Consider the following 24,865-nt stretch of genomic DNA (forward strand, 5'->3'; position numbering starts at 1 on the left):
GCAGATTCCTATCTTGCACTGCAAAGTACGTTCCAGTGTCAGGTTGAGCCAGGAGTAACTGGAAATAGTCCTCAAATGATTCTGTACCACATCTGTAGTTAGACGGAAGAGACAACCTCAGTGCCACATAAGCTCAGGCAATTCATAAATTGCAGCCTGATCTTATACAGTGGTGCCTCGCAAGACGAAATTAATTGGTTCCGCAAGTTTTTTCTTCTTGCGAGTTTTTCGTCTTGCGAAGCACGGTTTCCCATAGGAATGCATTGAAAATCAATTAATGCGTTCCTAGGGAAACCGCTTGCCAGGCTGGCGGTGCGGAGAAGGGCTTTTCTCCCCACCGCAAGCCTTCAGGACAGGTACGGGAACAGAGGGGAAGGCGCGCAGCCCATAGGGAAATCTCCGGGACAGCGGGGAAGCGCAGCACATCGTTCCGATGCCGGGCGGGGGGAGGAGGTCCGAGGACAGTGGGGAAGACACGCTGCGCTTCCCCGCTGTCCCGGAGATTTCCCTATGGGCTGTCGTCTTGCGAAGCAAGCCCATAGGGAAATTCGTTTTGCGAAGCGCCTCCAAAACGGAAAACCCTTTCGTCTAGCGGGTTTTCCGTCTTGCGAGGCGTTTGTCTTACGGGGTACCACTGTACATGGTTATTCAGAAGTAAATCCCACTGAGTAGACTTACTCCCAAGACCACAGATGTGGCCATCCCAAGCATATGGCTTTCCAGTTAACATGTGTCTCTCACTCATACAGAGGGTGCTATGTTTAATTTATGGAAGTATTTATATCCCGCCCACTCACATAATATATCAAGGAGGTGCACAAAATAAAAATCATAAAATATAGAATCATCACAAGAATGAGTGGCTCACCTAAAAAGAAATTCAACAAATAGATTTTTCAGCATATAAAAAGGTTTTCAAGAGATGTTTGAAGGTTATTGGGGTTGCCTGCCAGATATCTGCCGCATGCAGCCAAAGTAGAAGTAATTATATGATAAATGCTCTATTATACCACCAAAAGGCGTGTCCCGATCACTTGCCAATGCAGTGCCATCCTCTTCATCCTGAGGTCTGCTCAGCTTGATTGCTATTTGCAAGTGGCTGTTCATATATTGGTGCAGTTCATGAATAGATTTGTTCTGCATACAAACAAAAGGGTTAACATTTTTAAACCTATCGAGTTTAAATAAAAAACAAGCAAACCAGGCCTAATAAGCATTGGAAAGCTTAGGTTAAAGACTCTTTACAGTATTTTCAAAGAAGCAATTAGAATAATGTTCCTCTTTTTATTATGCATTCTGTGTTTTCATTTTGAATTTTAATGCTGTGAACTGCCCTGAGATCTTTGGAAGAGGGGCAGTATACAAATTAACATAAATAACATTCCTAATAATTTCCCCATGGGTTCTTTTATAGTTTTAAATATGATTTTATCTCTGTGTTGTAAAGTATGTATGATCTATTAATTAATCCATGAATCTTAATCCATAAATTAGTAACAAGAGCTTCCAAAATTTAACAAAATTTGTTTCTCCACAGTTGCCTTTCTTATGACTTTGGTTCTCATAGGCCTTATCAAGTATTTGTAGGATATGCCATGTCAATGTGTGTATCTCCTTGACCAAGGTTCCCTAATCCAGCCTTCTGTGACTCAAGACACCCAATTCCTCGTTACACCCTTCCAAAATGCTAATGGGTGTGTGTGTGTGTGTGCACGCTAAACTGGGTCTTTGAACTGGGTAAAATAAAGCCTAGTTTCACCCCTGGTTTATGCACCATTGAAGAAAAGGTTCCAGTTACCACAGAGACACATAACATGGCTGCAAATACCGTACCACAGAGAAGAGCTTTCGGCGCAGTGAAGCATTTTCAAAGTGACACGATTCCACTTCTTTTTGCAGTAGCATCTTTTCAGCAGTTAGTCTTTGACTAGCTCCCTTTGCACCATTGAGAGCTAAAGCCAACGCTTTGTTGTTCTGTTTTAGGGAGAACTTAATTATAGAGGAGTTATCTGTATTTTTCAAAAGAGGGAGAGAGAACGGGTGGTTTTTGTTAGCTTTAGTGGCCAACCCTTTCCAAAATTTTGCCTTATCAAGACAAGAACAAAAGAAGTCGGCAGCCAAAATTGGTAGGTGAGCTCCAATCAACATAGGAAACCTGTGTACCCTACCACAGACTTATGCTGTGTATTATGAAGCAAATTCTTACTGGTCTCCCCCTGGGCAATCAGCAGTGGCTTGGCAAGGTTGAACAAATGCAGTTTCAATTGCTATGATTATGCTGCTGTTTGGAGTCATAAGACCTGTGCCATAAATCATACATCTTTTTCAGAGAACACAAAAATGCCAAAGAACTGTCAAATGCCACTGCACTGGGACTGAAAACACAGCTAAGGCCAGTGGTGATACTTATAAATCACTTCCTGTGCCATTTTTCTTGAGTGGTCAAATCTTCCCCAATCCTGCTAACAGCTGGGTTACCATCTTCTCTCCTCCTCCCTCCATTTACAGAAACCTAGTGTTTCTCCACATTGCAGGGATATGCAGCAGCATCAAGGCTGGCATTCCCTAAACCAGACTCATGCAAATACACAGCACTCCATCTGTATAACCAACTCAAGCTGCACCATCTGTGGTTTTGCTGTGCGGAACAGGTGGGGGGAAATACTGTATTTTTCGCTCTATAAGACACACCAGACCACAAGATGCACCTAGTTTTTGGAGGAGGAAAACAAGAAAAAAAATATTCTGAATCTCAGAAGCCAAAACAGCAAGAGGGATCGCTGCGCAGCGAAAGCAGCAATCCCTCTTGCTGTTCTGGCTTCTGGGATAGCTGCGCAGCCTGCATTCGCTCCATAAGACGCACACACACATTTCCCCTTACTTTTTAGGAGGGAAAAAGTGAGTCTTATAGAGCAAAAAATACGGTAGGTCCTATAAGGCTTTTGTTCTGATAATGCCCTATATTGGCTGTGCTTGCGGTTGAAGGTTAAACCTTTCCAGCATGCAAGCTCAGCTCTGTGATGGGGAAATTGCCCCATAGCCCAGCCATGTGATGGATTTAAACCTCTCGCCTCAGCCCATTGTTGACAGGGATGAGTGTGTACCTGTGTGTGTGTGTGTGTGTGTGTGTGAGTGAGTGTGAGAGAGAGAGAGAGAGAGAGAGAGAGAGAGAGAGAGAGAGAGCGCCAACCTGTTGGAGGTTTTTCAGCAGAAGTTGGATTGCCATCTGTCATGGATGCTTTAGCGGAGATTCCTGAATTGCAGGGGGTTGGACTAGGTGACTCTCTACAATTCTATGATTCTGTGTGTAAGTGCAGTATGTATGCATGAGTTTGGTGACCACTTTAGTCACATTCACTTAGGCTGTAAAAGGTCAGCAACTCTTGTCTTATAACTCATCCCAATAGAATAGTCCAGGTCTCCAGTGAAGCGCCAGAGCTCAAGCATAGCAAATTATTTTTAAATACTGCCACTTACTTATTGTTTTTGTTTTGATCTTGGATGCAAGAGAAGCATTCAGCTTTGCCGTCTTCAATGCACCATTTTTCTTTTCCTTCATCCGTTCCCTGACTTCACTTGTGAAGGAAACGGATGTTTCTTCAAGTGCCTGAAGTGACATTTTTCAGGCAGTCCTGCCAGTTGTTCAGAAAAAGAAAAGTCTGCCATTATCATCCTTCATATTTGCAAAATACTCTACCATCATTATGTTGCTTTTATGTTTGCACTGACTTATACTCCAGGCCCCTTTGGAGTCTGAAGGGACTTCCTCTGCTCTACCACATGGTTGCATTGCATAGACCAGACAAAAGTGTAGAGAAATCAAGCGATTTATTCACGCATTTGCAAACCAATGCCGAAACAGAATACTTTTGCAGCCCAGTGTATATGCTTACTGTGAAACAAGTTACGATACGATATGATAATCTTTATTGTCATTGTCTCATACGGAACAAGGAAATTGAAAAAAAAAAATCTGCATAAGACATTCAAAACCAACAGGTCTGCTATCCCAGATATCCCAGCCTGGTTAGCCCACTAAAAACTCTGATACCCCGTTTTAAAAATACAATACACTCCTATAGAGACTCCTTAAAACGTAAGGGTAAAGGGACCCCTGACCATTAGGTCCAGTCGTGACCGACTCTGGGGTTGCAGCGCTCATCTCGCTTTATTGGCCGAGGGAGCCGGCGTACAGCTTCTGGGTCATGTGGCCAGCATGACTAAGCCGCTTCTGGCGAACCAGAGCAGTGCACGGAAATGCTGTTTACCTTCCCGCCGGAGCAGTACCTATTTATCTACTTGCACTTTGATGTGCTTTCGAACTGCTTTGTTGGCCAGGAGCAGGGACCAAGCAACGGGATCTCACCCTGTCGCGGGGATTCGAACCGCTGACCTTCTGATCGGCAAGTTCTAGGCTCTGTGGTTTAACCCACAGCGCCACCCATGTCCCCCCGAGACTCCTTACACTGCGTTAAAAACCAAAATCGCATTCGGATAGAAACTGTTTCTCAGGCGGCTAGTCCTAGTCTTTATAACCCTGTACCTTCTTCCAGAAGGCAGAAGCTGAAAGAGATCATTTCCGGGGTATGCACTATCCTGCGCTATCTCTGCAGCTTTCTTATGGTACCTGGAAGCATAGATTTGATCCAAGGTGGGAAGAGGGCACCCAATTATTCTCTCCGCCATCTTTACAACCCTGGACAGCATTGTTTTCTTCCCTGACCGTGCAGCTCCCAAACCACATATCTTTATGTGACAGGTAAAAACGTTTACCTTCAACCAGGCATTCGGCTTTTGAAATGTGTTTGTGCAAGGGGGGGGGGTTACTGGCTTGTTTCTGTTTTATGTGGTTTTTTGTTTTTTTTAAAGATATTTATTAAGAGTTTACAAGTTACAGAAAAAGCAAGAGAACTGTTTTATGTGTTTTGTATCCCCATCCTGTATTTTTCTGTCTTGAACTGCCCTTCGGGGTCTTCGGGTGAAGGTTGCCCCATACGTTTAATAAATAATAAGTGCATTTTTAAACAGAATTAAGCAAAAGAAACGTGGCTGAAGAAGCAAAGTACTTAAGGCTAAGGTGTTGTACATGCAGATATATACACCCCTCCGCCCCCGAATCATAACCATTAAATTACAAGGAAAACACACTTACCACTTTCATTCAAAAAATGAAATTCCCCTCCCTCAGGCAACCCAGTTCAATCCTCCAAGCGGCCTCTCAGCCTCCTCTGAAAAGCGGGACTATAGTTAGAACTTCATTTTGAAAGAAAACAACAAGAGCAACAAAGATGTGCTAGGGTTCCCGAACCCCTTAGTGCCCTGGATAAAGAAAGTCCGCCCTCGCTCTTCCTCTCGCCTCTCCTTTCTTCTAATTCCTCTGTCACATTCTATAAGCAAAAACCGCGTTTGGGTTTGGACTTTATCATGTGATCCGCTCCGAGCGACGGGATTGGCCCTTCCGTCAGCCGCGGCGTTGACTCCGCCCCCTTCACCTTCCAAGAACTACAGCGCCCAGAATTCCTTGAGGGGCTGAGGCGTTTCCTGTCCTAAATTTTAAAAGGAACAAAATAAATAAAAATGTGTTGTTGTTGTTGTTTGTGCGCTCTTAAGAGCCGCTCTGTTCCCCCGGCAGCCCTTCGGCCTGCTTGCCTCCTCCCGCGTGTGAGGGAAGGGCGAGGCCTAACTCCCTCGAGGTGAGCGGGCTGCGTCGCCATGGAAACCCGCGCAGCTTCTGCCCAGAGATGAGGGCCGGCCTGCCCGTGAGGCGAGGTGAGGCGGCAGCATTCTCAGGGGCAGCAGACCTCAAAGTAGACCTTTACTTTCTTCCCTTCTTCCTGGTCTTCGCTCGCCCCTTTTCCCTGGCGAGGACCAAGAGAATGCCATTGTGTGGTTTACCTCAGGTGCCAAAATGTCTTGGTCCAAACCAGTGCTTTTTTTCTAAAAAAAAAATGTTTGAGGTACTCTCATTTCCTAACTCATGTTGAAATACTGCCCTCAATGAGGCCAAACTTAGATTCTCAAAATCTAAGGCTTCGGCTGGGGAGGGCGGGATATAAATAAAATTTATTATTATTATTTATTATTTAAGGGTACCCCTGCGTCCCCCCAGGAAAAAAGCACTGGGCCAAACCCAGCAGAGATGCTGGTGGCGTCAGGGCAGGGCAGCATAGTAGTTCAGATCGACAAAAGGTGCGCCAAGATCCCTGGCAGGAAAACGTGGGGTGCTCCCCCGTGCGAATTGTCCCACCTTTACTTTTAATAGCACTGTGGACTTCTGCAGCAGCTCATGTTCTAAAGGCGCAATCCCATGCACGTTTGATCAAACCCCACTGTTTGATGGAGAGAGTGCAGCTTTAGTCAGTTTGTAGCAGCTGTCACACATTTCAACAAGTTTTTTCACCTGCATTCACACACACAAAAATCGCAATTGGTCTTCATTGTCAGGGGTGCTTGCAGGAGCCAGGCCCTGTGACCAATAGGACTCTGCAGGACTGGGGCCTTCCTGTTTGTTCTGAAGAGGCAAGGGGCGGCCTCACAGGTGAGGCCAATTGGTAACTCACAGCACCTGGTGCAAAATACGTAGCAAAAAAAAAGAACGGAACCGAAAACAAATCAATAGCCCCACAAGATTTATGTGGACTCTTAAGATGGTGACAGTTGATTGAGTGTCTCTAACCAACTGGTTCCCAGGGTATAGCTAGCTGTAATAATGATGATAATAATAATAATAATAATTTATACCACACCCATCCTGATATGCTGGAATATAATATAATATAATATAATATAATATAATATAATATAATATAATATAATATAATATAATATAATATAATATAATATAATATAATATAATATAATATAATATAATATAATATGCATGTTTAATTATTATTTTTTAAAGGAATTTGAGAAGCGCCCTACCTTCCCCCATTGTCAGGTGCGTGTGCAGGAGCCAGACCCTGTGACCAGCAGGACTTTGCAGGACTGGGGCCTTCCTAAGTTTGTTCTGAAGAGGCAAGGCACGGCCTCACAGGTGAGGCCAATTGGTAACTCATAGCACCTGGTGGCAAGAGCTGGGAAGAGATATAAGGTCAGCATTTCCCTTCGGCTCTTTGCCACAGCAGCACGCTTCCTGCCTTTGGCTTCTTGTTTCCTGATCCTTGAACCTCGGCTTCTTGACTCCCTGCTTCTTAATCCTCGGACCCTTGATTTCTTGACTCCCTGCTTCCTGGCCCTCGGACCCTTGGCTTCTTGACTCCTTGCTTCCTGATCCTCAGACTCTTGGCTTCTGGACTCCCGTTCCTGCTCCCAACCCGCCCTATTGCCCCCGGTCCTGATGTCCCCTGCCAGGACTTTGATCGCCTGTGAACCGGACCGTGACATTCATATTCTGTATAATACCGTTAGGAGTTTGTGCAGCAGGGGTAGGCTTGTATGCAAGGGCCCCTTCTAATTCCTGGATCCAGCAAGTGATAAAAGTGGTAAAACAAGGATTCGAGTTCTTGAAATAAGACAGGCTAGCTTCCTGGTGAGGTAGTGGCCTGAGTATGGGTCATTAAGGTAACAAAGGAAGTTGCTCTGTGCCAGAGTGGAGAATTGAGTTATGTGAGCTAGAAGCTGGGAGTAAACCAGCAGGCTGGGAAGCCAGAAAGACAGAATGCCTGATTTCTGCTTGAATCCAAGGCTGTGGCTATGGGAGAAGCAAGACCTTTTTGGGGTGTTAATGGTGTGAAACCCTCCATCGTGGGCTCAGGTTGTATATATGTGTAATAAACCATATATCATAAAGACACCACAGTCTCCGCTGTCCCTCATTCTGAGAAAAAACAAACCCTGGGTAAACCCCTGGAACCCCTGGAATCTTGCACCACTCAGAGATTGGGGTGTCATACAACAAATACTGTTGAGTTGAACGCTGCATTAAATTAAACACACTTAACATCCATTTGATTTCAGTGTCCTTAGGTGTGCTTCAATCCACACAGGATTAGACTTCAAGTGTCCCTAGGAACATGTCAGTTCTTTGTTTTCTTGACCCCTTGCTTCCTTTTGATGCAAGTGATTGTTGACGCAAACTGTTACATCCAATAAGGTCCATGGCAGAAGAGGGACCAGTTCTCATTTATCAACCAGCTATCAGTGTTTCAGATAAAACATTTAGCTTTGAAATCCAATGCCTTGGCATGTAAAAGGATCTCTTGCACTCTGACCAGGCAGCTCAGCCCAACGGGGAGCTGCTTGCTAGTACTCTATTCTTTTTCTTAAAAATTCAGTTAAGCAATATTGTGTTTCTAAGCAACAGACAAGTGGTTCATTCTCTTGCTTTCCCTGAGCAAGGCTTTCATTTCTGATAAGGCTCAGCAGGACAAGCAAGAAGAAAATAACATCATCTGGACAGAAGGCTTTTCTAATGATACCAAGTCAATGAAATCCAGAACCTGAGTCTTTTTAATAACCATTGCGTGGGAAGAGGTAATGGCTTATTTTTCATCCATTTATGTAGAAGTACCACACAGTATCATCTTTAAGATGCTATTTAAGATGTTGCATTCTTTTCACAGCTGACAGTCAATTCATTTATCTCACTGCTAAATGGACAGAAGGTAACATGCAATTTTGCTTTACAAACAAAGTACTTGTAGCTGCTAAATTTATTTTGATGTTTTTTTGATTTAGCCCAGAATCTCCCTTGAAACCTCAAATTTATTTTGTTGTTAATAGAAATACAATTTCATTAGAACAGAATGTGTAGACCTTACCATGCCAATTTAGGTTCTTAGAAAAGAAATTAGGATCTTAGAGAAGAAACAATAAGAATAACTCAACAGTTGCTCACAAAATAATTATCTTTCACACATCAAATATGTTTAAAATACGGTTTACAAGTATGTTACGCATTCATGTTTCAGGTATGTGAATTTGTGGATGGGTTTTTGTTGTTAATACAATTCATTGATATCAGTATTTACAGTGAAATATCACCACTGGAATATATTACCTCTATTTTTTCTGTGGTTTCTTATCCTTAAACGTGTGCATATATAGTAGGGAAATGTACCATTAATATACAGTGGAAGATTTTTATATTATTGGATCCTGGAGGAACGTGTGTACAGGGAATAGTGGGTTCCCAAGGTAGAATTACATGTGCAAATTCTTTGTGCGTTGCATAGCATGCAGCTGTTAACTTTGTAAAGAATGCTGTAGCTGCTGCTAGACCTGAGTAACATTATGGGCAATGCCAAGAGGAGGATAAAAGGTAAAGGGACCCCTGGCCATTAGGTCCAGTCGTGGACGACTCTGGGGCTGCAGCGCTCCTCTTGCTTTACTGGCCAAGGGAGCCAGCGTACAGCTTCCAGGTCATGTGGCCAGCATGATTAAGCCGCTTCTGGCAAACCAGAGCCGCGCCGTTTACCTTCCCGCCGGAGCAGTACCTATTTATCTACCTACACTTTGACGTGTAATTGGCGCTCCACCTATCACGGGGATTTGAACCGCCAACCTTCTGATCGGCAAGCCCTAGGCTCTGTGGTTTAACCCACCACGCCACCCGCGTCCCATAGGAGGAGGATAGGGGCTCCTATTAGTAGCCTCTAATCAGGGAAGCTGGCAGGTCTGCCTACAGTTGGCTGTGTATCTTGAAATTGCTAACATGAGCAAATACATGCCCTGAGAAGCTTACAATCTCATGACCTTCTAGTTTTCCTTTATTGACTTACCTATCCTTAATGTCTTATGTTCATTCATTGTACATAGTTCTTACCTAACTGGACCTTTGCAACTGGCACGTGGAGAAAGAACACAGAAATTAATGGAGAGAAAACGTTTGAAACAAGAGATTGAAAAACTCTTGTAAGTACCACCTTGTATCTTTTTTATATATACTGTACTTTAAAGTAGATTCATATCTAATAGCTGCATTTTATACCTAATGTGCATAGCACCTCACACTTTCCTATCCCACCCCAGCGCACACAAGTAATAATGCACTGAGTGGCTGAGCATTGGTCCTAATTCAAAATTATTCTTTTCCTGGAAGGGGAGATTATGTTGGTGTCAGACTTCGGGAAAATGAATTTGACCCACAAGGAAAGAGGAAGACTACCTTTCTAGATGACTTGGTAAGCAACTACTTTACATTCTTGCTGGCTTTTAGCCAAAGGCCTTTGGGGAAGGCTGCAGTTCTGTAGTACAGCATCTGTTTTGCATGCAGACGCTCGCAGGTTAAATCCCTGACATCTCTAGGGAGGACTGGGAGTGCTCCCTGCCTGGCAGTATGGAAGGGCGTTGTAGACAGTCATTCAGTGTAGACAATCCTGAGCTAGAAATTGACTGACTCAGTATAAGGCAATAAGGAGAATCCAGGTGATGCATAATAACTATGATAATATTTTATTCTCTTGTTAATTTTGCTGTTTTAAATGTGCATTTTGTATTTGACTTCACTTAGCAATGTTTTTTATTTATTTATTTTTTGAAATGTTCAAGTTTTTTTTTGTTAACTTTGTGTTAAATACAGTGGTGCCCCGCAAGATGAATGCCTCGCAAGACGGAAAACCCGCTAGACGAAAGGGTTTTCCGTTTTGGAGGTGCTTCGCAAAACGAATTTCCTATGGGCTTGCTTCGCAAGACGACAATGCCTTGCGAGTTCCTGCGGGGGTTTTTTCCTTTCCCCCTCCTTTTTCTAAGCCGCTAAGCCGCTTATCAGCTGATCCGATCAGCAGATAAGCCGCTAAAAGGCACTAATTGCGCTAATCCGCTAATCTGTCAATGGGCTTGCTTCGCAAGACGAAAAAACCGCTAGACGAAGAGAATCACAGAACGGATTCTTTTCGTCTTGCGAGGCACCACTGTATGTATTCTGTAGTCCTCCTTTGTAATGTTTTATTTTGAAATCTTTAAGATAACATTTTAGTTTTAGTTTTCTGTTAATTATGTTGCTTTGACTGTATGCTTTATATTTAACTTCCTTCAGATTGTTTTACAGTGGTGCCCCGCAAGACGAATGCCTCGCAAGACGGAAAACTCGCTAGACGAAAGAGTTTTCCGTTTTGGAGGTGCTTCGCAAAACGAATCTCCTATGGGCTTGCTTCGCAAGACGACAATATCTTGCGAGTTCCTGCTGGTTTTCCCCCCTCCCCCCCTTTTCTAAGCCGCTAAGCCGCTTATCAGCTGATCCGATCAGCAGATAAGCCGCTAAAAGCGCTAAAAGCCGCTAATAGTGCTAATAGCACTAAGCCGCTTATCAGCTGATCCGATCAGCAGATAAGCCGCTAAAAGCTGCTAATAGTGCTAATCCTTCAATGGGCTTGCTTCGCAAGACGGAAAAAAACGCTAGACGAAGAGAATCACAGAACGGATTCTTTTCGTCTTGCGAGGCACCACTGTACTGATGTTTTAATATTTGTAATCAGCTTTGAGATTTTTCTTAAAAATATAAAGCGGTATAGAAATGAAATCAACAACAACAACAAATCTAATGTCTTTATCAATCAGACAAACTTTATTTCCCCACTAAGAAATGATGTATAAAGGATGTAATTTCCTTGCATGTGGAGGAGGACCCTTTGGCTCATTGTGTCAGCTCTGTGCTGCTGGCAGACATGCTCATTGGACACAGCCACCAGTAGAGGTGGCCATTTAATTGTAGCATGCCAAAAAGTGGCATCTCCCATTCAGAAGTGAGTCAGGAGTACAGGAAACAAATACTTTCATGGTGCACTACAGCTTTGGCTGCATGCACACTTTACCCTTAAAACATATTCAAAACACATTTTCCTCCTCAAAGAATTCTTTGAGGGAATTCTGGTCCTAGGGGGAGCAGGCCAGCAGTGGCAGCCATGGAGAGACAACAGGATGCTCCACCACTGCCACAGCTGCAGTCGCTCAGGACAAACACAAGCTCATCCTCCTCTCTGAGCTCAGCAGCAGCAGCACTGGCTGGGAAAATCAGGTCATTTCAGGATCAAATCAGAAGCTGGGATGACTTTCTTTATTTTTTTTTCAAATAATTTTTATTAACAGGCCAATCAAATAACATTAATTCCAAATTACACAGCCAAATTTTAAAATTTTTGTTGGGGGGTACCCATGTTTCAAGCTCAGAAAGGGATCCAAACATCTCTCTTGCTTCTGCTTTAATGTACACGTGTTCTGTCCAAATATTATTCACAGTTCTGTTCAATCTTCAATCTTCTCTTTGTTATTTTCCTCATCTTCTTGTTGTTATCATATATTCCTCTTTGTGATCTCTGGTAGTCTCCACAAGCGGGTTGAAAATAAACGTCGTTGTATCCTGTGTGGATTTTACACTCCTCCAAGAGCCATATCAAGATAGACAGACGCCATTTCCGCACCTCCATACAAAACATTCCCAAAGTCTGTCCGTTAATTTCCACAAGCCTGCCAATCTCTCCTCAATTTTCTCAGGGGGCCCTGCCAGGTCAAACTCACAGTCTGATATAATAACAAACCATGGTCCTCCTCCTCCTCAATCATCCTGTGGCCAGGCCTGCCGTAACAATTCTCTTTTTATGACTGCGTCACAAAGAGCTTCCATTCCTTTCCCGATGTTCCCACACGCCATGCCTTTGATTAGTAAGTTATTCCCACACAGTTCTTAATCATCCTGCTTGTAATCAGTAATTGCAACGGTTCTTTCTTGGGGGGAGGGTTATTGGGTACTCACATAAGATAAAAAAAAGAAAAGCTCCCCCCACACACACCTTTTCAGTTCCCCTCCGACATACCACTCGCTGGGATGACTTTCATAATTTAGGGGCTGTCCCTGGAAAAACGGGACACTTTCAGCTTTTGCACAAATGCACTGAATCCATGCAGCGACCAGTGCTGCCTATTGGGAACTCTATTTGCAGGATAGGCTGTGTAACGTAACCAAAGATAACACAGACCCTGTGAGTCAACAGCACACATGTTTGACCTGTGCTAAGTTCTCTTTTCAAGAGCAGGTGGTCAAAGCAATCCAAAAGTAGACCAAAGAAACCCAAACCCTGTGGGTCAGCATCACACATGTAACACATTTGAGTTGCACGTAGCTGTTGGTCCCAGCTCCTGCCAACCTAGGAGTTCGAAAACCCGTCAAAGTGCAAGTAGATAAATAGGTACCGCTCCAGCGGGAAGGTAAACGGCGTTTCCGTGCACTGCTCTGGTTTGCCAGAAGCGGCTTAGTCATGCTGGCCACATGACCCGGAAGCTCATGTCATGACTGGATCAGGGTCAGGGGTCCCTTTACCTTTACCTTTACCTTTAAGCTGTTGTGCAAAGAAATCATGTAGTTTGACATTACACACAAACTTTTTTCTCTTTTAGGCTCACTATGACCTGGCCATAAATGTTGCTTTACCTTGGCTCAATGATTCAGAAGCCCAAATGCCTTGGGGAAAAGAAAAAAGGCAAGTGTAAGGTCTCACTGTTGTAGTGATGCTGTTAATATGCGTAGGAAAGCTGGAGCCGGGGTTTTTTTCAGCTGGAACTCGCCAGAACCCAGTTCCGGCACCTCTCAGGTGGGCAACATTGCTATTATAAGAGAATAAGAGAGGCATTCATGGTGAGTTCCGGCACCTCTTTTTCTAGAAAAATTGCACTGGTATTGCTTTATGTTTAATCCACTACCCATTTAAAAACTTACATTTATGGGGCCCTCCAGATGGTCTTTTTATTGCAAATTCATGCTGATAGTGCTCATGATGCTATCAGAGTGGTCACACGCAATTCCACTCTCAATACTGTTTGCATCTGCAAAAGCTTTGGGGTAGTCACACTGCTTCACTTCCAATCAGTGCATATCCCATTACTTTCTGCTGAAATCTTGTAACTTTTTATTCCTCTCTCACACCACTTTTGTTGCGCTATAGCCCCTCCAAACAGCAATAATGTGGTGGCAATGGGGAAGCATTACAGAACAAACAAAGCAGGATAAATTCAGCACCAATGCATTATTACTGTATCAAAAATATGTTGCAAAATGCACCCACAATAAAACACTAATCTGGAGGAACCCTAACTCTAACCCTAACCCCAGAGGACAGGATCACACTTCAAAACGACCTTGACAGATTAGAGAACTGGGCAAAAACAAACAAGATGAATTTTTACAAGGAGAAATGTAAAGTATTGCACTTGGGCAAAAAAAAATGAGAGGCACAAATACAAGATGGGTGACACCTAGCTTGAGAGCAGTACATGTGAAAAGGGTCTAGGAGTCTTGGTTGACCACAAACTTGACATGAGCCAACAGTGTGACGTGGCAGCTAAAAAAGCCAATGCAATTCTGGGCTGCATCAATAGGAGTATAGCATCTAGATCAAGGGAAGTAATAGTGCCACTGTATTCTGCTCTGGTCAGACCTCACCTGGAGTACTGTGTCCAGTTCTGGGCACCACAGTTCAAGAAGGACACTGACAAACTGGAATGTGTCCAGAGGAGGGCAACCAAAATGGTCAAAGGCCTGGAAACGATGCCTTATGAGGAACGGCTAAGGGAGCTGGGCATGTTTAGCCTGGAGAAGAGGAGGTTAAGGGGTGATATGATAGCCATGTTCAAATATATAAAAGGATGTCACATAGAGGAGGGAGAAAGGTTGTTTTCTGCTGCTCCAGAGAAGCGGACACGGAGCAATGGATCCAAACTACAAGAAAGAAGATTCCATCTAAACATTAGGAAGAACTTCCTGACAGTAAGAGCTGTTCAACAGTGGAATTTGCTGCCAAGGAGTGTGGTGGAGTCTCCTACTTTGGAGGTCTTTAAGCAGAGGCTTGACAACCATATGTCAGGAGTGCTCTGATGGTGTTTCCTGCTTGGCAGGGGGTTGGACTCGATGGCCCTTGTGGTCTCTTCCAACTCTATGATTCTATGATTCTATTGATCTAAATGGAGACATGCCCACAAATGTTGGTAATACAGATTAATTTGAGTTTGTGTTAACCTATAAGGGTTATCTTATTTATCCTCACATGAACATGAAGCTGGCCTGTATTTTGTTGAGTCACATATCTACAGGACTACGAACTTGTGTATGACATAGTTTGCCAGATACTCCTTACAGGATTGGGAGGCCAAAGGGAGAAAAGACTTTTTAAAGGGATTGCCCCGTATTCCACAATCCTCTAGATCTATAAAACAGAATGAACAGTCCTTATTCCAGAGCTCCAAACAGAAACATTATAGCTTGACGGTTCCAAAACACTATGGAGCATAAATCACAATTCAACAGTCACGCTTTTTTAAAGTCTTAAATGGGATCCCAGGTAAAACAATCCAAAACTCCTTTGGATCCATTGGATCCCAAGTCAGCCCTGCTGCTGTCAGGTGACAGGATTGGGTGTGATTGCTGCAACAGCTCCAGGCTGGCGCAGCAATTTGCCTGTCTTCCACATTCTGCCCTGATCATCGTTAAGGCCCACCAGGCAGTGGCTGAGGTTAGCACTGCCCCCTGAACCTAGGAAAGATTTGGGCTTTGATACCCTCCTCTTCAATTTCATCATGCAGGTGTGAAAACCACAGTACATACCACTTATAAATTGTTAGATAAATTTACCTGTTACTTTTTTCTTGATTTCCTCTGGACAGGAAGCTACCATTTAATCGACGATATATTTATCCCAACCGAATTGAAAGAGAAGCTATGATTTTATCATCTTATGCCGGGATGCTAATGGTATAATCCTTTGTTTAAATACTGATTGTTTTTAATAAAAATGGTTGTGTGTAAGACTCCCAAGGAGGAAAAAGATGTTATCAATGAATTAAATTTTCTTTTATATGTCTTTTTCTTGCAGGCAAGTTACTGTTTTTTATTAAATTGAGGGTTGCAAAATTTGCCCTCTATTTTGGTACTTTGCCTTTCTCTTTTTTTTTTTTACTCTTACTGGAGTAGAGCAAAACAAAACAAAACATTGGCTTTCAATCAGTGCCTTTACTCTGCCTGAGGTGGGCAGTGGGACTGTAGAAAGGACGAGTTTTCCATCCATCTGCTTCTCCTGCCTCACAAATTTGGTGGGCCCTTAGTTAGTTTTAGATAAAAAGCAGAAAAATATTTAAAACAAAAACTGGCCTGTACTACTGTGTCTACAGAACAGTATTCCTGTTGAAGATGTCATTGGGATTTATACCACTGGAGCCTGTGCAACACACTGGCAGAGTTCTGCAAAAGTAAGTTACATGCACATTATTAATCTGTTCCCAGTTTTAGGTCGTGTGACAAACAGGCTTCCTTTCCTTCTGGGGGCATTAGTCTACTCATACTGACCTTCCCAACCTGCATTATAAGTTTAATCCCATGTTTATCCCATGCTTCTATTAAGGAGTTCAGGAATCAGTGCAGTCAAATGCAATTACCTATAGTGTGGCTGTTTTTCAGTTAATTTCAATTCAGTCCCCGGCACCTGTAGCTTAAACAAGGAAAGGAAGGATCAGGTTTGTACTACAACTCCCATCACCAGCCAGCCAGCATGGCTAATGATCGGGGTGATGGGGGTTGTAAACAACAAGATGTGGAGGACCACAGGTTTATCATCCCTGCCCTACAGAGTCATTGGCATTCAGTAGTAGGCACAATGAACAATTACCGTATTTTTCGCTCTATAGGGCGCACCGGACCATAGGGCACACCTAGTTTTGGGGGGGGGGAATATTCCCCCCCCCCAGCCCCCAGAGGCTGTGCATGGCTTTGGCAGAAGCCAAGACAGCGAGCGGCCCGAGCTTCCCCAGCCCCCAGAATGGGTCCGGGAGCGACGGCAAGGTTGCGTTCAACCGCACCATCGCTCCCGGAGCTTGCCGGGCTGGTGCGCACCAACCCCTCTTGCTCTCCAGGCTTCAGCGAAAGCCTGCATTCGCTCCATAGGATGCACACACACCTCCCCTTCATTTTTGAAGGGGAAAAAGTGCGTCCTATAGAGCAAAAAATACGGTATAATCTTGATGATATAAGGCAGCGTCTTTTATTCCTATAGGTGTTGCTACACACACTGCTTAAATCAGGCATGTCCAAAGTCCGTTTTGGGGATCTAATCCGGCCCTTCTGGGGTAAAATCCTCCAACAAAGCTCAACAACTAAAAAAAGCTCAACAACTTTGGTCGGCCCTCATGCATGTTCATTTCATCAAATCTGGCCCTCTTTGAAAAAAGTTTGGACACCCCTGGCTTAAATGATACACACACACACATATAAACATCATTAACTTTTAATATAACTTCAACAAGTACAGCTAAAAATAAAACTGATAATATTGCATTGTTTCATATATCGAAGTGGCGTGAAGCATGTATGTGTAAGTGAAATCATAATATCATTCTTTATTAATTTGGGGCCAATTACTTGAAATCTTACTGGCTATTAGGGTTCCACATTGGTCATGTTGGGCTTTCCGGTTAGTTTTAATTAGTTAATTTATATCTTTCTATGCTCCTGGGGGACATGAAGAAACCCACAAAGTGTCTGTGTAAGACTAGTATACAAGCATATATAAAAGCTTTTGATATTTGTGTAACTACAACTAATTCAGAATGCGGCAGCTAGACGGGTGACTGGGGGCGGCCGCCAAGACCATATAACACCAGTCTTGAAAGACCTACATTGGCTCCCAGTACGTTTCCGAGCACAATTCAAAGTGTTGGTGCTGACCTTTAAAGCCCTAAATGGCCTCGGTCCTGTATACCTGAAGGAGCGTCTCCACCCCCATCATTCTGCCCAGACGCTGAGGTCCAGCGCCGAGGGCCTTCTGGCGGTTCCCTCATTGCGAGAAGCAAAGCTACAGGGAACCAGGCAGAGGGCCTTCTCGGTAGTGGCGCCCACCCTGTGGAACGCCCTTCCAGCAGATGTCAAAGCGATAAACAACTACCTGACATTCAGAAGACATCTTAAGGCAGCCCTCTTCAGGGAAGTTTTTAACGTGTGATATTTTACTGTATTTTTGGTTTCTATGGAAGCCGCCCAGAGTGGCTGGGGAGGCCCAGCCAGATGGGCGAGGTATAAATAAATTATTATTATTATTATTATTATTATTATTATTATTATTATTATTTATTAATTGATCTTCTGGGAATGTTTTGTGTGTTTCTCTCTCCTGCATAATAGTCTATATTCCCCAGGCTAAAATGCAGAAAAGGGGGAAAGCAATGAAAAGAATTTTTTCTTTTCTTTACAAAAAGCTTGATACCAGCTGACACTATATGGAGAAGAGTATTATATCAGTGAGTGTTCTGTAGAGAAGTACCATTTGTCCTCTGGCTCAGCTTCACTGAGAGTCCCTGAGAAAATAAGGTGCCCTTCTTGCCTTTGTAAATCTATAAAATATTGCCAGACTGCAATCATATTTTCAACCCAGCCCTCTAAATTTTTTTAATTCATAACACTTAGGAGCCTTACATGTGATGCTGAGTTACACACACATATGAAAGGTGTCTAGATCATATGTTGGATTACAGCTCCCATCATCTCTGGGCATGCTGACTGCGGCTGATAGGAAGTCCGAACACCTGAAGGGCCACAGGTTTCCCCATCCCTGGTCTAGATACTTCCCATATTATCTGCAAGACTGCAACAAAGGCCAAATAAGCAGCTCAGCCCTCTTGTATAATACAGGAGAATGCATGTTCCATTCTTTCGGTTGGATTTTTCAGTATTGGACTCTTTGCAATCATTTCTTTTCACAATTTGATTCATGTAAGCCTGTGTTGTACTGAGATTATTAGTCCAACTATCCTATTGCCATCTACTCCCAGCTGGCAACAGCTGTCCAAGGTCCCAGGCAGAATAATCTTTTGCAGCCTGACTACTTAAGATCCTTTAAGTAGAGATGATGGGAATTAAACCTAAGCATTCAGAGCATGTGCACTGACTTTTTAAAAAGAAAAAAAAATAGTAGTCTAATCTCTGCAGCTCTGGGTTGCTATTACAGCTACTCTCTTTCCCCCTATGGACATGGTTTTGACATCAGTGTGTATATGTCTTGATGTATTGGGCAGGTAACCCTACAACCATTCAGCACACCTTCAGTATTATCACCCTTTTTATTCACCTGAAACACTTCCCAGCTACATTTTAAAATATATTAAAATATCTGCACAATAGACTGGCTGGCTATACCAGGTGAGGGTAGCCAATGGGTCTCAAACGCTCAGTAAGTTAAGGACTTCCCCTGCATGTGAAGACAGGCTTTGGCAGACTGGGAAGATGACACCAAAGGTGGGTCCAGTGGTCCAGAAGGCCTGTCAAGCTGGAAAGGTAGCCCATCTAGGAGATGGGAAACTCTGATCCTAAACCTCTGCCGCCTTGTGGTATATCTTCAGGAGAAGAAAGGGCTAAGGAGTAAACCCTACACAAATCTGGAGTGGAGTCCCTAAGGGGGTGGCACCTTGTCCCCCTCCTTCCAGCAATTCCTGCAGCCAAGCTGGTGCCAAATGTATTGCTCTTCTCTCCTTTGGACCCCATCAGTGAGGCCAAGTGGGGAGTCTTGTTGTCTGGCCAGCCCAGAACCTCCGTCTGCACTGCCCAGGCTTACACCCTAGGGAGGTCACTTCATTTTGACTTCACCCCCAGAGGTGCGCTCCATTGTCTCTTGAGATGAATGCCAACAAGAAGTGCTTAAATAAGTGTTATAACACCAATTTTCAAAATGAAATTTAAATCCCCTGCTATGTTTCTTGACATCATTTTAGTAATGTGTACAATCCCCACCTATAACTTTTAAAAATGTTTCTTACCAGTATTAAAGTGGAAGAGCAATGAGTGGATTGCTCTCGGAGCTGTCCATTGGGAGCAGCCATAGGATGCCATCTGGTGTGCAAATAATGTTTCTGTGCTAAGCTATAGGCTGCAGGAAAATAACATTGGCTACATTTCAGAAGATCCCATAGTCTATATGTCCTGGTGTTAGGTGTCATGTTAGTTGAATCCTAACAAGATTGCATTGTTAAGTGCCTAAAGAAAATAATAAAAGAGCAACGCAGCAGCGGAAATCAATCCTGATGAGATATTGCAAAGAGGAAAGTCAGAAATGGTGAACTAGAATGATAAATAATTAGTGCTTATTACAGTAATTGCAATAACCTACTGGTATTCTGATACCAAACATTTTCGCTCTGGTTTCTCCCAATAATCTCAGCATGTAAATGATGGCCTATAATACTGTAGTCACATATTTGCTGCCACAAGTTATGGGGGGAAAGTAAGGTACCAGTGACTTTGTTTAACCTGCAGGGCCACCGAATTCATCCTTGTAATCTCTCACTGCATCCTTTTGCCATGTTGACAGCCCCCCAAGCTGCAGAACATGCAAGGAAACAGAGTAAGTGGATATTACCTTCTCTCACAAAATTGTGTACTGGTTGTTATGGAGTTTGGGGGGGGGGAGGAGTTCTGAAGACTTGTTACTTCAGTTTTGCCAACAAGCAAATCTCTCTTATCTATCAGTCATTCTTTGCTACAATTGGGAGATAACTAAAAATAGCCAGTTTCTTTGAGATGTAGCTATTTTCCCCAAGTGGGACTGATGATGAGATAACTAGACCAATTGAACTGGTAGGATAAACTGCAACAATGTGGACATGACATTGTAATAGTGGCTCATTATTGTTGATTTGTATGAGTTTGGGTTTCTGCCCAAACATTTTTAGCTTATTAGACATCACTCAGCCATGATACATTTCCCCCCAGACCTTCGTGCCAACCTCAATGGTGTTGCAGGTGGGGACTGTTGCTAACGTCATGGTACACAACTTCACAAACCAGTGGTGGGAGTGCACTGGATGCAAAGTGCAGGCATACACAGCCTTTCCATTTATGAAGTCTGAGCCCTTTCAAACAGCTTGTGGTACTTTGCCCACAGCTTCTGCTGAAGGCTTATTTAGCTCAATGTCAATTCTTCATTTTAGTATGTGCTACATGCTTTGGACTTCCAGCAGACAGCTATCACTATAGTCACAGGCTTAGGGCTGTTTCTGTGTCAAATGGGCACAATTTGTTGCCAAACAGGAGACAGCTTTCTGAGGCTCCGCATAACATGCATGAGTCTCACCTCCCTTCCCAGCTCACAGCTGGTGGGAGTGGGTGTTACAAGGACTTCCCTCCCTCATCCCACCTGGATGGACACCATGGAGCTGTCAAAAAAGAACCTGGACCTCTTTCTGCCAGGGGATCAGTTCTTCTTAATTCTGCCCACCTTGAAATTCTTGGAGATTATCAAAGGACAGCCTTGGGCGGTAGTGGAATTAGACAGGGAATACCCAGGATTGGTATGCAGTTTCAGCAAAACATTTCATCCACATTCACTGTTGATCTCAGGAATGTTTCAGGAACATGTCAGCCAATTTCAAGTTAAATGACAAAGGAGGTGGAGGAATGACAATCTATTCTTTTCTCTTTTTTAAGGTGTCAAGTTCCACAGGACAGAAGCAAACAGAAATGCCACCAGCAACTCAAGAAAAACAATGGACACATTTTAGAAACAACCAGAACTTTTAGTTTCAAGAAAGGAAGATCATGAGGAAGTAGGTTTTTCAAATAAATCAAATGAGACCAGACCCCACTAACAACAGAGCTTCTGGTTTCAGGCAGCCTGGTCCTATCCATGTTTACTCTTAAGTTCATGGGCTTTCAGATAGGATTGCAGCCTTAAGGTGCTGTTGGAAGTTACAGCTGTGCTGTCCCAGAACCTTACATTTAACAGGCTTCACTGTTGCTTTAGGAATTCCTACAGGTCTTTATCTCCCACCTCTATTTAGATATTCTAGGCACATCTCACTTACACTCTGCCTCCTCTTGGAATTTCACCATTGTGGCAGAAACCTCTCTCCAGTCGATAAAAGCAGGGGAGTGTCATAAATAAAAACAATAATTTATCCAATGCAGCCATTTGATTGCAGATGCCCTTCCTATCCATGACCCAGTGCTTCTAATCCCAGTCACAGTAGTTTAGTTAGCCTTCTCTGTTCTACTCTTATTTAAACCTTAGAAGTCTCATTTCTGTAAACGCAACATACACATGTTGCTTTTCCCTATTGGCTACCAGTTTCATATGTTAGAAAAAAGGGAGCTTCAAGCACTAGGAGCCAGGGAGTTTCCAACATTGCTTTAACAACACTTGTAGCCGTTTACAGTTTTGTTTTGTTTTCTTTCCACAACTCCAGTGCTTTTTTCTGGTGGTACTCAAATGTATGCCACAAATAAAAATAAATTTGATTATCTCATTCATGTTGTTTTGTTCCAAACTACTCAAATCTATTTCTGGATGGCTAGACTAACAGCCCTCTTGAACTATGCAAGATTCACATTTGCTGTGAATTTGAGAGACACAAATTAGATTAAGGTTGATACTCTAGCAGCTCAATCAATCCCACATGAAGCCTCCAGCCAAGTAAGATCTAGAAAGGAGGCCCTGTTCCGCCATTCAAACCAGACCATTTAATCTCATGTTCATTCTGGACCCTTGTGATACTCTGCAGTTTCCATTATGATCACTAGAGGCCACTGAAACACTTGCTTATAAGGGAGAACCGGTCTGACTGGGGAAGTGAAAGTGCCTCCTTTGTCAGGCAGTTCATATATTTTGAACTGGACAGTGCAGATTTCATTAGATTTGCATATACTAAATTGCTCTTTCAAATTCTTGATTATGCCCACAAATCTGCCCACAAGACAATGGATTGAATCCAGATATTGTGGCCAGTGCTTTGAGACCTGAACCATTCAGAATACCAGCCCCTCAGGTGCCAACTTGGTTTGAAAATTAACTTTTACTGACTTCAGCTCATAAGGAATTGTTGCACCTATTAGCCTGGATTATCATTGGCCCTTGGCTACAGCTCATAGTTTGTTTGGACCAAGGCAGACCATGAGCCTGGCTTCACACATAACGCGAAGCCAAACCATGGCTTAGCTCCAAGAAGCACAACAGCAACTGGATTGGTGAGGAGCAAATCATCTGATTTTTCACCACATGGTTTTGACTCAGCGCTATGTCAGGCCACTCACTCACAGTTAAATAGAAAGTCTAATGAAAAAAGTTAAGATTGTGAGGGTGTTTCCCTTTCATTACAAATAAGAAGCAGTGGTTGCTTTTTCAACAATTAATACAGTGGTACCTCTGGTTATGTACTTAATTCGTTCCGGAAGTCTGTTCTTAACCTGAAACTGTTCTTAACCCGAAGCACCACTTTAGCTCATGGAGCCTCCTGCTGCCGCCGCCCGATTTCTGTTCTCATCCTGAAGCAAAGTTCTTAACCCCGAGGTGCTATTTCTGGGTGAGCGGAGTCTGTAACCTGAAGCGTCTGTAACCTGAAGCATCTGTAACCTGAGGTACCACTGTACATAGGACACAGGAATCTGCTTTATAGTGAGTCAAGCACTTGGCCAGCCTAGGTCTCAATTGTCTACATTGACTGGCAGAAGCTGCCCATGGTTTCCAACAAGAACTCTCCTAACTGTACCTGGAAATGCCAGAAGCTGATCCTGGGAGCTTCTACATGCATCTCTGAGCTACAGCCCTTCCCTAGCCCACTGCTGCTGTCTTACTTATGAATCAGCAATGCTTCTGAATACTAGCTGTTGGAAACCACAGAGCGCTCTTGTGCTCGAATCCTGCTTTGCTGGTTTCCCACAGGCATCTGGTTGACCAGTGAGAGAACAGGATGCCGGGCTCTGCATATGTTCTCTTCATCCAGCAGTTTAGTATGGGGGAAAAGACATCCAAAGCCCCACGTATTTTTGAAAATTGAGAGCTCGTGCACACTCGTCCTAGACAGCAGAAGTCCAATAGGTTTTCCACTTGCCCCACGCTTACTAGGCATGGTTCTGAACAATTCTGCCTTTCCCCTGGAAACCTGCTCTTTAGTGCTAAATCGGAACAAATGGCAATCTGCAGAAAACCTGATTGCCATTTGTTCCGATTCAGTGCTAAGCCATGGGTTTACTTGGGGGAAAGCAGTGGGGCGAGCAGAAGTGTGGATAAGCCCCCATTCTTGCCTTCCCATCACTATGGTGCAGCTCTAAAATCTGTGCTCAGTTTACAGGGCTCACCCTTCAAGCATGTGGCATCATTGCAGTGAATGCAGTAACTTGGAGCATCTTAACTGACAAAGTGTCACGCCGCAGTCAGCTCCACATTTCACCTCTGTGCTTTTTGGACATGAATGGGGGCTGGACCCCACCCCCAAAATATTTGAGGGGCTCAAAAGGGCTCAGCTCCCAGGAGCTGTTGTCCCTGATGTGCTTAGACTGTGTCTTTCCACTAAGTTATAGGGCAGCCACTAATCATCTATATTTGGCCTTTGGAAGTAGACCTTCCAGAGAAGAGGGCATGATGTCTACACAAGTATGTTCCTAGTACGTCTTGTTTTAGAAATTAAGCACTAAATACATTACCACAGTGCTTTCCACCTAAAACTGTAGGCCAACCAGCTACTGATAATTGTTTGAATTTAGATTAATTTTTGTTTTACATGTTTCTATTTCCTGCCCTGAGGCCTTCGGATTATAAATGCTTATAATCAAATGTAAATAAATAATAGTTAAAACAAGAGCATAAAAAGTAGCCTCGGTTTACAGGCTTTAACTCCTGTAGAAGGTCCTTAATAGGACTTCTGTGCAGAGTTCCTGTATGTCCTCTGTATTCATGGAGATGTTCATTGTAATGACTGTAAAACAGAGTTGCTTTCCAAGCAAAGGGAGAGAGAGGCCAGATTTTCTAGAAAACCATCTTACTTTGAAGATGAGATCTATTTACAGAACCAATTTGTTTCCATGTATTACTTTAGAGGGTTTTAAGCAGGCAACCTAAATCCCCACAGCATCACAAGTAGTTGGGGGTGGGGGTGGGATGGGGGGTGTGGAGAGAAAGGGAGGGAG

At 43.5% G+C, this 24,865-nt stretch overlaps 2 protein-coding genes across 14 annotated transcripts in view; one reads left to right on the forward strand and one right to left on the reverse strand.

Annotated features, from left to right (window-relative positions):
- The window catches only part of LOC310692229 (uncharacterized protein), a 13,990-nt gene extending 8,581 nt beyond the window's left edge, over positions 1 to 5,409 (reverse strand). The window contains exons 1-4 of one of the 3 annotated variants that reach the window (XM_083472928.1): positions 5,153 to 5,409; positions 3,478 to 3,632; positions 1,834 to 2,009; positions 1,014 to 1,137 (exon numbers count right to left, since the gene is read on the reverse strand). In XM_083472928.1, the coding sequence (XP_083329054.1) occupies positions 1,014 to 1,137; positions 1,834 to 2,009; positions 3,478 to 3,619 (442 nt within the window). In that variant the 5' untranslated portion in view covers positions 3,620 to 3,632; positions 5,153 to 5,409. Of the gene's footprint in view, positions 1 to 1,010; positions 1,138 to 1,833; positions 2,010 to 3,477; positions 3,633 to 5,152 lie in introns of those variants that run through there. The other 2 variants (XM_083472927.1, XM_083472929.1) reach the window with 2 other exon arrangements.
- Positions 5,410 to 5,600: 191 nt separating this feature from the next.
- LOC310693311 (uncharacterized protein C2orf80) lies at positions 5,601 to 22,209 on the forward strand. Of its 11 annotated transcripts, XM_083475267.1 has the most exons (10): positions 5,776 to 5,910; positions 6,914 to 7,036; positions 8,359 to 8,475; positions 9,760 to 9,855; positions 10,043 to 10,124; positions 13,333 to 13,419; positions 15,596 to 15,679; positions 16,096 to 16,173; positions 20,222 to 20,309; positions 21,392 to 22,209. In XM_083475267.1, exons 4-10 carry the CDS (start codon positions 9,815 to 9,817, stop codon positions 21,463 to 21,465), a joined length of 534 nt encoding a protein of 177 aa, XP_083331393.1. In that variant the 5' UTR covers positions 5,776 to 5,910; positions 6,914 to 7,036; positions 8,359 to 8,475; positions 9,760 to 9,814; the 3' UTR covers positions 21,466 to 22,209. The 11 variants fall into 11 exon arrangements, with proteins under 11 accessions (XP_083331394.1, XP_083331396.1, XP_083331393.1 ...); XM_083475268.1 differs by lacking the exons at positions 5,776 to 5,910; positions 6,914 to 7,036 and adding an exon at positions 5,601 to 5,769; XM_083475269.1 differs by lacking the exon at positions 6,914 to 7,036 and having other exon boundaries at positions 5,776 to 5,900.
- The last annotated feature ends 2,656 nt before the right edge of the window (positions 22,210 to 24,865 follow it).

This window comes from Podarcis liolepis, assembly GCF_965112155.1.
Source record: "Podarcis liolepis genome assembly, chromosome: 1".
NCBI lineage: Eukaryota > Metazoa > Chordata > Lepidosauria > Squamata > Lacertidae > Podarcis > Podarcis liolepis.

What these genes read in the sequence shown, in the direction of transcription:
- LOC310693311 (XM_083475263.1), top strand. An exon ending in GGGGAAAAGAAAAAAGGCAA is followed by an intron (nt 13,420 to 15,595) that starts GTGTAAGGTCTC and finishes CTGGACAGGAAG; the next exon opens with CTACCATTTAATCGACGATA. An exon ending in CTTATGCCGGGATGCTAATG is followed by an intron (nt 15,680 to 16,095) that starts GTATAATCCTTT and finishes CTGTGTCTACAG; the next exon opens with AACAGTATTCCTGTTGAAGA.